The sequence below is a fragment of the Kryptolebias marmoratus genome, linkage group LG19 (assembly GCF_001649575.2).
Source record: "Kryptolebias marmoratus isolate JLee-2015 linkage group LG19, ASM164957v2, whole genome shotgun sequence".
Lineage (NCBI taxonomy): Eukaryota > Metazoa > Chordata > Actinopteri > Cyprinodontiformes > Rivulidae > Kryptolebias > Kryptolebias marmoratus.
The window spans coordinates 3,652,476-3,666,536 of record NC_051448.1 but is presented as its reverse complement, the minus strand read 5'-3'; the positions used below and the strand labels follow the sequence as shown (position 1 = coordinate 3,666,536).

General features: G+C 39.5%; 1 protein-coding gene across 2 annotated transcripts in view; it reads right to left on the bottom strand.

Annotated features, from left to right (window-relative positions):
* LOC108244870 (E3 ubiquitin-protein ligase TRIM9) overlaps positions 1-14,061 on the bottom strand; it is a 42,675-nt gene that overhangs the window by 19,309 nt on the left and 9,305 nt on the right. For both annotated transcript variants that reach the window (XM_037981516.1, XM_017431396.3), the window contains exons 2-3: positions 2,739-2,834; positions 484-606 (exon numbers count right to left, since the gene is read on the bottom strand). In XM_037981516.1, coding sequence (XP_037837444.1) covers positions 484-606; positions 2,739-2,834 — 219 coding nt within the window. The remainder of the gene's footprint in view (positions 1-483; positions 607-2,738; positions 2,835-14,061) is intronic.

Genomic DNA, 14,061 nt, shown 5'->3' with positions numbered 1-14,061 from the left:
GGTTTTGGTAAAAGTCTTTCTTCTTGGGCTGCCTGCTAGCTGTCTCTACTTGTTGCGACCCCGGGTTTGATACTTCCTGCGTCTCCATCTTTCAGCACTTATGGTGAAAACACGGCGCCGCACAGAAAGCCGCTGCCGTAAAGCATGTCGACAACCCACACGTAAAGCAGCGTCATGTCACAAAACGGAGGTTCTTCGCAAAATAGTTATTTTTTCCTCTTATTTATCACTTCTATAAACTGAATGTATGCAAAGTGACAACACTAATACATTCGTCGTAGCCTACGTTATGAAATATTTACATGAATCATTGATACAATTATGATAGAAACGATAGAAGAAAATATATCATGATAGACACTTTTCTATCGTCCCCACGATATGTATCGTTATATCGCCCAGCACTATGTCAACGATTATAATCATCATAACAAAACTATGATGCTGTTTCAGTTTAACCTGATTTCCTTTCTGTCTCCTCACCTTCAGTTTGTACTCCTTCTCCTTGGTGACTTTGGTGAGCAGTTTGGCTTTCTGTCTCGTCAGCGCCTCGATCAGAGAGTCGCACTGCGCCACGAGGCAAGCCTCAAACTCCACACCGTTTTCCTGAAGCAACAAACACAAAAACACATCAGGAAGATTCGTATAAAACAGAAAGAAAACGGAACCAAAGGAGCATTTGTGTCAAAAATAAACTCTGGTGTTTCGTCTCCATTCAGCAGTTTGTTACTGATGTGTAAATTTATTCACCACATTTTGATCTATTTTTGTCTCGGCTGCACAAACAGGAATAATTACTTCAGCGGGCTGCACACACAGGCCAACCATTCATAATATTTACTGGCTGATCTTACAGCTGCCATATTAGAAACAGAATGAGAAATCCTCCGATCTGTCAGTCGCTGCGGCGGTTTTGAGCTCCGAACAACAAACGATGGCTGACAGCGAGCAGCTTTCCCTTTGGGTCGGCGCTGCAGGCAGCTCAACACGCAGAGGTTTGCAGCAGAGTTACGTCACAAACTTTCACTGATTTACTCTTCATTTTCACAAACGCTGCGTGTTTAATTTGAGCTGGAAGGCTTCAGCTCGGTGCGTGTAAACACACGGTTCATCCGTGCAGGACTGGAGAAAACCATTTCAGCTCGGGCAAACGCCTGCGTCTGTTAGCCAAATATTTCATGAACCCTGAACTAATTATAAGGAAACTTTCAGGAAATAATTTATAACTGAATAACCTTTGGAGTCAACCAGATTTAAGATGGCTGCCACAACCACAATAATGGCTACAGTTCAGTCAGTTTTACAGAGAATGAGCTCAAATTTGGCCTGTTAGCAAAATATCACATGAACTACTGGAGGGATTTTATTGAAACGTTTAGGCTGAACGTCTACAACTTCGAACCATTTGGAGTCAATCCAGTTCAAGATGGCTGCCACAGCTAATCCAATTCGACTGTAACTCAGTTTTACAGATACTGAGCTGAAAGTGGTGAACCTTTCGGCACATCTGGAACAGCAGCTTCGATCAGTCAGCTGGTCGTTCAGCTGAATCAACATGATTCTGAGATGAATTCTCTGATTGTGGTGATTTCCAGTGAAGCTTCTCCCCCTGAGGAATAAAAGCTTGGATCTGTAAGAGGATGACAGCTGGAGATCTTTACTCCTAAATCCTTATTTGTCCTTTCTCTTTACCATCTATTTCCCTCAATTCTGCCTTTTAACACAGCAAACCTAAGAGGGCTTTTATTTGGCTCAAATGCAATCCTCTGTCTCGTTTTAAGACTCCAGCTCCTGCACATGATGCTGCCAGATATCTCAGTATGCGTGTGTGAGCGGCAGATGCTGCGAGGAGAGATCAGCTGCATGTTAATGCAGTCTGCAGGGAAAACAAACGCTCTCTGGTTCGTCGGTTTAGGAAATTTACTTCCCTTTTTGCTGAGTTGAAAGCCCAAATGGAGCTCATGGTCAACTACGAGCAGGTCGTTAAACAGAAAATATACATTTTGCTCCAGGTGACCCACAGGAAATCAGAGACAGAAATCCAGACTCTGAGGAAGACGTGAAACATTAACAACAACTAACTGCTTCACCTGCTCACGTTAGCATCCGTGAATCGCTACAGATCCGTTCATCTTTACATCCTCAGTAAATAAAGTTTGATTTATCTTTAACAGATCCTTTAGTCTGTTCAGAAGCCTGTCAAAACAGAATCAGAGTTTTATGTGGAGTTTCTTCTCCTTTGTGTTGCATGACTGAATTTTATTCTTAGAGGGAAAATGTAGCAGCAGCGATGATGTAATCCTGTGTTTTTCTGCTGCAGACGGGAAGATCTGTTATGGCTGTACCAACCGTCTAGACCCCTCAGATCTTCTGCTTCTGGACTGCTCTGCATCCCCAGAACCAGAACCAAACGAGGAGAAGCAGCATTCAGTTTCTATGCACCACAAATTTGGAACAAACTTCCAGAAAACTGTAAAACAGCTGAAATACTGGGTCCCTTTAAATCTCAACTTAAAACCCACCTGTTTAGAGCTGCTTATGGCTAAATTAGGGTTAGAGTGCGGGGTTTTGTCTCTTTCTTACTGCTTATTCAATGTCACATGCTGTTTTTATTTTGTTTTTTTTATTATGTAAAGCACCTTGAAATGCCTTGCTGCTGAAATGTGCTACACAAATAAAATTTGATTGATTGATTGATTAACACTGGAGCATTTCACAGCGCGGAGGTATGTCATTACCTGTATCTGCTGAAGCATGTTCTTCAGCTGAACCAGGAACTCCTTCGCCTCTTTAGCTTTGTCCGAGATGCCGCTGAGAGCCTGCGAGAGCTGACACTGCAGGGAGACACGGAGAGGAAACACGAATCAGGGAGACGACAGCTTTTCAGGCCACCGTGCTCGTTGTAGATGAAGAAGATCAAGTCTCAGGTGTGAAGAAGAATTAAACATCTTAGTCTGGTAAAATCTAAAATAGCTAAAAATGTTGCTGTTATAAGAAGAATTAGTTTGGTCCTGGACTACAAATCTTTGCTTATTCTATACAACACACTCATTGTACCACATTTAACATATTGTGTGGAAGTTTGGGGGAATACATATAAAACAAATTTACAGCCATTATATGTCTTACAAAAAAAATCAATCCGTATACTACATAAAGTGGGATATTGGGAACATACAAACCAGTTATTTATCAAATCAAATATACTGAAATTCTGGGACCTGGTAATATTTAAAACTTTACAATTTATGTTTAAGGTCCGAAATCAAAAACTTCCACACAATATACAGAAAATGTTTAGTGACAGAGAGGGTGGTTATAATTTAAGAGGTGAGGGATATTTTAAAAAACAACATATTAGAACAACCAAGAAGAGTTTTTGTTTGTCTGTGTGTGGAGTAAATGTCTGGAATGGATTGAATGATGAGTTTAAAAAAATTACAAATGTAAACCAATTTAAAAAACGGATTAAAGAAGAGCTCATTTCAAAATATGATATATGAGATGACTGTTTAATAGTCTATAATGCAATTGATGATATAAATAGTATTTAAAATAATTGTACATAGTTGAATATCATGTAAAATGGAAACGATTTGTCTTCTTTTTGATGTTATGAAAGTTAATTGATAATAAATTGACAAGTAGGAAAAGGGCAGGACACTATAAGATGTATCTTCTACCTGCTCCTTTTCGAACAGAATATAAGAAAAAAAAAATTGCATGTCACATGGGCAGAATAATTTGTTATACATTTTATTTCTTAAGTTTGTTTCATTGTATTTCATTTTCTTTTCTTTTTTTGATTGTTTTTTACTGTCTGTTTGAAATAAATAAATAAAATAAATAAATAAATCTTAGATTAGCTGAATGTGAGGCTGGTTCTGAAGCAAACTGTGCAACCAGACACCCACTGAGGCTTTTCCTGTTGATTATGTAATCAGATTACTCTCCGTGAAGACTCAGATTACTCCTGATCTCAGCCTGCTTTCACCGCCTCATTAAAGTGGATTAACTTTACATTCTCTATCAGATCGCTGTCCGTCGGGACTAAAGGTGGGAAAATCCATCAAAACAATATGTTTGAACATTTCATTTAAGGGCAAAACAAACAGGAATTACCAATAAAATAGTTTAACCTATAATGTGTCAATGCAAACTAAAGTTATCACTCAGAAAATAAAAAAATGATAATAAATGTTGTCTAAAAACAAGAAAAACAACATTAGCCACATATTTATATTATTTTAAGGAAGAAAAGTCTCAAGAAAAAAGGTTATTTTCTGCTTCCCAGGCGGCTGAAGGAAAATATAAAACGTGTTTTTGATTTTAAAGATAATGAGTCAACTGTTCTTCATTGGTGTATTGTTGTTTGACTGAAAAAGACTTTAATGACACTGTAATACACACATGCCATAAATAAGCTTTTCAAGATGTCCAAAAACATTATTATTTTATTTTAAATCAGGTTTACATGTTAAAATAGTTTGTTCTACCATGCTGATTACTGCAAAGTGACACTTTTTAAAATAAAAAAACAACAAACTTAAACAGAAATAAAAAAAAATACAGATATATGCATTTTAAATGATTCATTAATATTTTCTTCTTTATGTGAGGGTTTAATGATTCACCCAGTATTATGTAAAAAATACTGCAATCAAGCATGAGGTAAAACAGAAGAGGTCTGATGTGTGTGTGTGTGTGTGTGTGTGTGAGTGTGTGTGTTTATTCATCCTTTGCTGATAAATAAGAGCTGACAGGACAAAGGAGGCACACTCTGCTGCACACGTGCCAAGCTGGGATGAATCTGCTTCCTGTCTTCTTGGACGGCGGTCTCATGAATGAACCACACACACACACATACACACACACACACACACACACACACACACACCTAAAGGGGAAATATAAGGAGGGGGACCTCCTGTTTCTGTGACTTTCAGTCATAGATAACTCCAGGATTCTCAACAAGAAGCGAAGGTCAGATATGATTGGAGAAAAGCTCCTTCTGACCGTTTTTTGAAAACTAATTATTGTTTCCAGTTCTTCATTTTTCTCCCGTAAAGCTGCTCAACAAATAACATACATCCCTTTATATCTTGACTTTTTATTGATATTATCAACCGTGTGATTTGTTTAAAACTTTAACTCCAAACTCAAATTCATTCAGAGCAAAACACCTCGTGAACCACTGGGTGGAGTCAATCCAATCTAAGATGGCTGCCACAACTAATCAACTCTTACCAATGCAAATACAGCTATAAGTTAGTCAGTTTTGCAGACATTAAAATGGGATTTGGCGTGATAATCGCTGAGTCACTCCAACACAAACTCCAAATCTGATGCCTGATATTGCTGCTTAACTGTTGGAGTCAGCTCTGTCTCGTCTGTTAGCAAAATAACTCTACACTGATTGGCTTTTGGAGTCAAGCCCAACCCTAGCCAACACATAAATGTCCATAACTCGGTCAGTTTTACAAATACTGAGCTAAACTTGGATTTGCATCATGTCAAACACAAACTCCAGGTCCAACAGATCCCACAGCAACATCGGGCACAATGTTGTGTTGAAAATAAAGCTTTTACTTCCAGAGCGCTCCAAGGGGTTTCGGCTGATCTTTTTGGAGCTTGACTTTCGGGTTGGAGCTCATCCCTCAGCTGAACCCAGACTGAATCCAGGACAGGAAGTGCTTCTACACACCTGGTTTGTTTCAGAACTGGCACGAAATGTGACAGCCAGTAAAGTATTTTTACTTATCACCTTCTATGCTGGCAAAATGAGTCCATATTGAGTCATTGTTTTCAAATTCTCCATCTCAAAAGCTTCAAACTGATACGGAGTTAGTTTCGAATTAAAAGGATTGTTTCTGAAGACAAAGCTTTGATTTAAAGTAGATTATATGTTATTTTACCTACTGGGGATCGCTAGATTGTGTCTTTATGGACTCATTTTTCAGTTACAGGAAAACTATATTTTCACGTTTCTTTCGCATCGTTCTGATTCATTTTGCAGCTCGGGACGCAGATATATGTCTGCTCACACGCCTGATTCAACAGGAAGCCGCAGTCAGGAAACTTCAAGCAGCAATCAGCGATTTTGTTTCAATAGACAATATTGTAAAATTCTTTCATTCATTGGGTCCCGTGCTTTCATCTGAAATTAAATCTGCCTCCGCACTGTAATCCCCTCAATTCTCATCTCCACAATAACCTCTCCACCCCCACACTAACACACACACACACACATCTTATCCCTGTCCACCTCTCTTCAGAGCTGCATCCTGTCCGGAGGAGGGACGTGTGGACAAATCAACCCATCCCCTCCGTGGGGCTTCTCACCAAGAGGCCATCTGGCCCAACAAGCTGCCTGGCCCTCTGTGTGTGTGTGTGTTTATGCCAAGATGCTAACAAGGGGGATGATGGATGTGCCGTGTGAGGGCTGGTTTCTCCTCCTTTCCTATTTGTTCTGTCTTCTTCGACATTTATTTAACTGCTTCGTTTCTCATTAGGTCAAAGTTCTGACCAAAGCGGTCGGCTCCGTCGCCCAGTCACGACACACGTTTTATTCATTCATTGATTTTCTTTGCCCAGCAGCTCTTCGTTGGCTGGAATAAATCCTGGCATCCGTTGTGCGTGAGGCAGACACAAAGAAGAAGAAGCAGGAGGTTGACTCAGGGAAAGACTCCTTACTTTTCAAAAACACAAACCGTTTAAACAACAAAACAAACTACTGAATGCTCAGATAAAGTCATGTTTTTCTTTATGACACTGTAAGGGTAGGGTAGGCAAAAGGGTCAGAAGGTGAACAGAAAATCGTCATCAGCCATCCATTTCAGTTCTTGTCATTCCTTTTATTTGTTCTTCAGACAGACCTTCCTTCCCCAGCTTCCAAAACACACTGTTTTTATAGCTAATTGGCAACACACCTGTGCGTGAGTGGACTAAGCCACAATGAAACAGATCAGGCAACAAACATCTAAACAGAAAACAAGAATAAAATTATTAATCTAATTTACAAACTCCTCAACATAATAAAATGGTCTGCAAAATAAACTATATAATACAAGATAATCCAGAAAATTACTTTAAAGAAAAACAAAGCATTACTCAAAAGAAAACCCTCTAATTGGTAGAACCCAGCCAGGTAATCAATGACATCATCCAGCCATTAAAGCAGGAAATACTGGGCCGGCCCCTCCCATACTCCTGCCCTGCTGCAGATCTACAAAGACAAACAATAGTGAGTAAAATGGAAAACAAAAACCATAAATATACTTTGAAACAAATTTAACCAATAACCAATGGTAAAGTAAGTGACGCCTAAATAAGAATAAGGGACAAGTGATAAACACAAAATGAACCACTTTGTCACAGACACCAAGAATAATCAGCTGTGTGCAGGAAGCCAGAAGCCTTCTTTAATGCTAACGTCGGCGAACCTTCCTTCACTGGCCTCTCTGAATGTCACAGAACGAATAAATGTCTGTGCATTACTCACATAACAATATAATAAGATAATAGCACTTGTCTTTGAGAGCGGGGCTGAGGGCTGCTGACAGCAGGGAAAAGAAAAATGACTTTACTGCCAGAGGATGAAAAAAGGTCAAGAGGAGGAGGACAAAAGAGACAAAACAGGGAAGAAATTGGATTTCTAAATGTGAAATCTCTTCTTTTTACCCAGATAAAATCTATTTTCTCTTCTCATCTCCGACATATCTCAGAATTTCTGTGTTTCTCTTTCGTTCCAGATCTCTTCATCGGGTCGCAGGCGCTTCACCGCGGGGCAGACGTGCCACATTTAAACACCGACGCACAATTTTCCTGGACCCTGCTGTGGGCTGACACTTTGGGACCGAAGCCAGATCTACTCCTGGATCCCGTTGACTCGGGCTCAGTCAGAACACGAGCGATATTAATTGTTTTCAAGCCTTAAAACGCTTTTTTTTGAGTTTGCTGGAGGCAAAACTACAGGAGAAACACCTCTGGTTGAACATTTTAAAGCAGTCACAGCTGCAGTTGTGGATTCTTTTCAAATTAATAACTACAAGAGTTTTTTCTGAAGCTAAACTAAGCAAACAGAGCGTATGTATAAATTAAAGGTTTGCTGTATTAATTGCTATAAATTATGAAGACACATGATCCATTCAGGGTTTCATACGATTCATTTAGATAAAACAGATAAAAGATAAAACAGTGTGAGGCAGCAATAATAAATGATTAAAATATGTGGATTTATGCAGAGTGTAAGCCCAGTAATTAAAATAAAACAGCTTGTCGTACTTTAAAATAGTGAGAAATTATAAAATTGTTGCATGAAAATGGGTCAGTGCGGATCCTTTAAAACCAAACTTTGGTTTTTTAGTTACAAAAACTAAACTAGTCATATTTTAGGGAGATGTCTTCAACACAGAGAGGCTCTAAATGAAAGTATTCTGCCTTTTTTCCACGGGGGAAATCATTTACGTCCACCTTCACATAAAACAGTCAAACAGAAAACTTTATTTTCATGCAGGTGAATGAAACATCTGCAGTAATGCACGGACGTCACAGTTTAACACGGGTTTCCTGCTCTGTTGAAGGAAAGCAGCAGCCTGCAGATAATGTGAAAAAGATCCACACGGCGCATCATAAAACTGCCCCTTTTTATGGGACTGTGGACAAAACAAAAGCCTGCCCGCCGTTATCACGAAGATAACCTCTGATCGGAGAGTTTTAGAGCTTATATACGAGCCTGCTCCTTACTGTAACACTATAATGGCTGAAATGGAAACAACATCCTCCGTGATGCGACGAAAACACAGGAAATTGATTCAAAAATCCACAGAATGAGGCCCGCTGCTGCCTGTTTGTGCGGTCCACTCTCTCTGTAGAGCGTAGTCGGGGTTACAGGGACATGCTGGTGTTGAGTAATACACAGGAGAACAATACGCAGCTATTATGTGTTGGGTTGTCATCTGGGTGATTGCAGCGTTGACCTTGTCAGAAATAATACCCCGGGACGAGGAGAGGAGGATGGGCCAAATGTCCTCTCTTACCTCCATACCTCCTCTTTTATTGCCTTTCATTTGCATTTTTAAAACCTTTACGTCCTTTTGTCTTTCTGCTTATCGGCCCAGGAGGAGGGGGATGGGGATGTGTGTTCGTGTCTCTGCCTGTTAGCAAAATATCTCATGAACCAGCAGATGGGTTTTAATGAAGCTCTGATAAAATAATCATTTCATAAACATCCAATCAACCCAATTCAAGATGGCCGCCACAGCCAACTGACCTTAAAAAACACAAAAAAGGCTATAAGTACGTTGATTTTACAGACAATGAGCTAAAATTTGGTGTGGTATTCTGAGCGCTAACAGACTGTGCTCAATCATTTTGGACTCGACTCTGTCTGCCTTTTAGCAAAATATCATGAACCACTTGATGGATTTCAGTGAAACCTTCAGGAAATAATCATTTAAGATGGCCGCAACAGCTAATTGACATTAGCCAACACAAAAACAGCTATAGCTCTGGTAACTTTACTTGACACTTATTTTCATGGTTGGACCAAAACACGACAAATCTGTAGTTTTTCAACATAAGATGATTTTAGTCTAAAACTCCACGTTGTGCACTCCTTCAAGGAATTCTAGGCCTTTAATTTGTTGTTTATTAGGTTTAAAATAAGTATGTCTTATGTGTGTAAATAAGATACATGATTTCATAAGCTGTAATTAAAGTAGCGTCCAAGCAAACATACTCTTTACTTTCACCTGAAATGACGCTTCCCTCTAAATGAACAGACTTAGACTTCCAGAATTCACCAGAAAGAAATAAAACCCTTTAAATAAACAGGATGTTTAGGCAGCATGCCGTTCTGTTTTTTAAATATCCATTAATATATATATATATATATATATATATATATATACACAACCCACTTAGAGCCAAAGAGAAACGACAACAGACTGCGAGTCTGTCTGCAGCCCACGAGCAGTTCCTGATACATTTCGAAGGAAACGGCCGCCTCCACTCTGTGCGTCACAGTTCCCACACACTCTTCTCTGTTGGATCTTATCCATACACAACTCAGAAGGTAGTAGAAAAATATCAGTTTTTCCTGTTACGCTTAAAAGGTTCTCGTGAAAACATTTTTTAAAAGCTCTGTCGGGTCACGCTGGCAGCAGCAACGCGTGTTTTAGAAAGCCATTGGTGCATTTTAGTTGGATTCAGTTTGGTAAAATTACACCAAATATTAACCCACAGGTAGCTGACGGAAACGACACGCAAAGATCGCCAGATGTGGTCGACCATCTGAGCAGATGTTGGCCAGACTGGGCTCAGACTTGACCAGTTTCACCAAAAATATACCAACTACGTGCCGTACGCCACCTGAACTGAAAGGAACGACAGACAAGTTGTGTATTTTGGAGTAACCTGGGAAACATTTTCTTATCGAGTCAAATTTGAGCCTTTAAAAGATGAAACCAGTCTGGTGACACGGCAAAATGAGGGGTGAGCTTAGAGTAGTTATCAGCAGAGGTAAATTAAAAGGCACAACGTCTTATCAAGGGAAAATCAGTAAACACTTTATAAAGCGTTAACAAAACAGTTACAAACAAGTAGGCTCACTAATTGGCACGATCAGGTGATGCAACCTTCTTGATTTGTTCATAATTTAGATTTTAAATACCAAATATTTGTCAGTAAGTCACCTTACTACGAGCATTTGGAGATGTTTGTTTTAGCAAATAACATTATTAAGTCAAAGAAGCCAGCTGAGCAACTACCAATAAATAAATAAAAAAACTTGATCTCGCCAAACAGCGACCCTGCTTCGATGTGTGAGCAGTGCTTCCAACCGTTTTATAAATAACTTCTGATGCCAAATAAAGGTTTTACAAACTCATGAATAACCTATTTATAAAGCTTTAATAAATCCTTCATGAAGGGAAATACCAGCCACTAGTTCCAGCTAAACAAACCAGACTTCTTTTTTTATTATCCTTGGCAGCTTTTTGCTTCTCGTTTAAAACAGGAAGAGACGAAGCTTCAAACGAATAAACCACTGCTGAGTTGCTCGCTTTGTGAGTCACTGAACTCACATGCAAATCACTGTCACTTCTGGCTGAGAAAGCCTCCCAAACAAGAAGCAAGAATAATTAAAAAGAAAAGAAGTCTACCACCCCTTGAATCTGATTTGTTAAGATTAAAATGTTCTGTATAACAAAGAATCGACACCAGCGTGTAGCTATAGATTATCTTCATGAGCTATAAAGAATCCGAGCAATAACACCCCCCCACTCTGTAGTAACATCATGTATTGTCTGAATCCACAAATATTTGTGCTGCCAAAGCAGTAATTTCCTCTGAATCTTGGAGCTTCAGCTGCAGTCAGTCCAGCCCCCAGTTGTTCAGATGCAGTGGAGGTCAAAACCAATCTTTCTTCTCCTTTTCTTCTACCCGTCCTTTCATTTACCGCCACACTGTCATCCAAAACATTTTTAAAAAAAACCTTCTTAGGCTTCAGTGCACCGCAGTGAGCGGCGGCACCTTCACTGAAAAACAAAACAAGAATTACTGCAACTTCCTGACCGAATCAGAAGAAGACTCTGCCGTTAAAAAGGGTCAACAAAAACTTAAAAGGACAAAAACAAATGGCTGAGGTTTGCTCAGCTGCTACAAAAATCACGCAGGTATCAAACTAAAGGAAGCATTTACCACAAAACAGCAGTCTGCCAGAAAAACAACAGCTGTACAGATGTTTCTGTGAGAATTTTAAAGTCACTTTTCATGGAGCTGAAGCAAAAGAAGGAGAACTCAGTGAGTTATGATACTCAAAGTCAATTAACCTCAGGAAGTGATGTAAACTGTTAGTTAAACGTTCAGAGAGATCACTAAAGGATGAATGATTAACAGCTGGGATGCATGTTTCTGTGCAGAGATTTTAATTCTGGTAACATGTTTTTTTTTAGATCCATCAAAATACCAACGAAAGCCAAAACTGACCCAAACTGAGCAAACCTTTTAATGGTAAAGGAAAACTGACATTTTCCTGTGCAGTTTTGATCAAATTCATGGAAGAAAATACCCATCAACCTCGGGCAATAGTCCCCAGAAATATTAAAATACATACAGATGCTATTACATACTTCACACCATGTCATTTCTATCATTAAAAAGCAAAAATAGCTGAAAACTACACTGAAGGTGCCTCATGGTGTCTTAACTCTAAGGACAAACCATCAGTATTTATTTCTGTGCGAAAGCGTATTCAGGTATTTTGTAAAACCTGCTTCATTTCAAGGTGTCACTTCAATTTTGTGTGACCTGCTACATTGGTAACATTGTGAAGTCCAATTTTAAGTGCTGTTTTTTTTTTGTCAGAAGAAACAAAAACACCTGACATGCTTCTACTCCTGCTTCAAATATCCGTCTCTCCAAAGAAATGACTTTTCTCAGTCATCTGAAACGAACCACAGCAAAGATCGGCGGCTACAAACTGAGCTGTTGGCTATTTTGTCCCGTTAGGGCAGAGCGTTGAGGCAACAAATGTGCTGCAGAGCGACGAAAACCAGCCACTCTGATCAATAATTGATCAGGATATCTTATATGTAATAATAAATGCAAGAACATACAGCTCGCTGAAGCTGGAACAGTCAGTAAATGTGTGCAAATTAGGTCTGTTTAGGACAACAACTGTATTAAGAACCATTATGGGATGTGCTGCGCTGTGTTCTGTCTGAAGATGTAAAAAAAGGAAACAAACATAAGACTCTGTATGTGCTGTTTCAAGAGAGGATTGTGATGAATGAGCAGGAACTTGTAACCATAGTAACAGTGTTGGTTGTTCCACTACAGGATGTCCACACTCTCTTCAGAAGTCTGGCATCATCAGCGTTTGCTCTGTTACCAAAAATAGATCACACACACACACACACTCTTGGTTTACTACAGCTACACGTGCAGCATCTCTCCGGAGGACGTGCGGACCACAGGAGAGGCAGCGCTGTAAAGTGGGCATTAACCTACATTCGCCGCAGAAGTCCTGCAGCGCAGCCTTCAGTCACTCGGCGTCGTGTCGTGTGAGAGAGGAACCGTCGGCTCTGGACTCATGACATTGTGGGGACAGAAATCTGGTCAGTGTAGCTGAGAGAGGGAATAAAAATCCAATCGCTGCGAGGTCGAGTGTTTACTGTATAAATACACACATTTAATACTAAACTGCACTGATGAAGACGACAGTATGGATGTTTTTATTATTTATTGCCCGTCACCATGAAAGGCAGGTAATAATGTAACTGTCTTTGTTTGTTTGAGTCTGTTAGCAAAATATCTCACGAATTAGGCAACTCATTTTAAAGGCTCTCATTGAAGACCAGTCAAACTTTGTGAACAGCTGCCGACTACGACGAGCGGAAACGGCCGAAGTGACTGAAATTAGGTCAACAATGGCGACATCCATGGAAGAGGGTCAAAAATTTAGATGTTTTGGTACATCTTTATTCTCCGATTTGTTGATCAAAGTAGGCAGATAAAAAGATGGATTAAGCTAAAAAGGTAAACTTAAAGATTCACTCTAAAGGTTTTCTCTGAGGTTCTAAACGCGTCCGATTTCGCCATATTTGTTTACCTACAGAGTACAGCCAGCCTAATGTAGGTCAATCATATGACTCACGTGTTTTATGAGGATTCAGCCGATTGCTATGTTTACATTGAGTGAGTACCCACATTTCAGAGTTGAATATCAATATATCTGCCAAAATACTGAAATAAACTATTTTAAACTGCACCATTTCATAAAGTTCAGGATAACCTTTTTAATGTTTGATTTAATAGTTTGCAACGAGTTCCTGTCTACAACAGATTAACTCGATTTAAGATGGTCGCCACAGCTAATCAACTTTAGCACTCAGTCACTTTTACAGATGTTGAGCTGAAATCTGGTGTGGTAGTAGCTGAGACTGATCGAACAAATCACATGAGCTTTGTTTACAACTTTGGCAGCTGCTCTGCGTTCCTTTCATAGATTCTCTGACTCTGAGCGACGACTGCCTAAGTGTTAGTGTCGTGCTTTTTCAT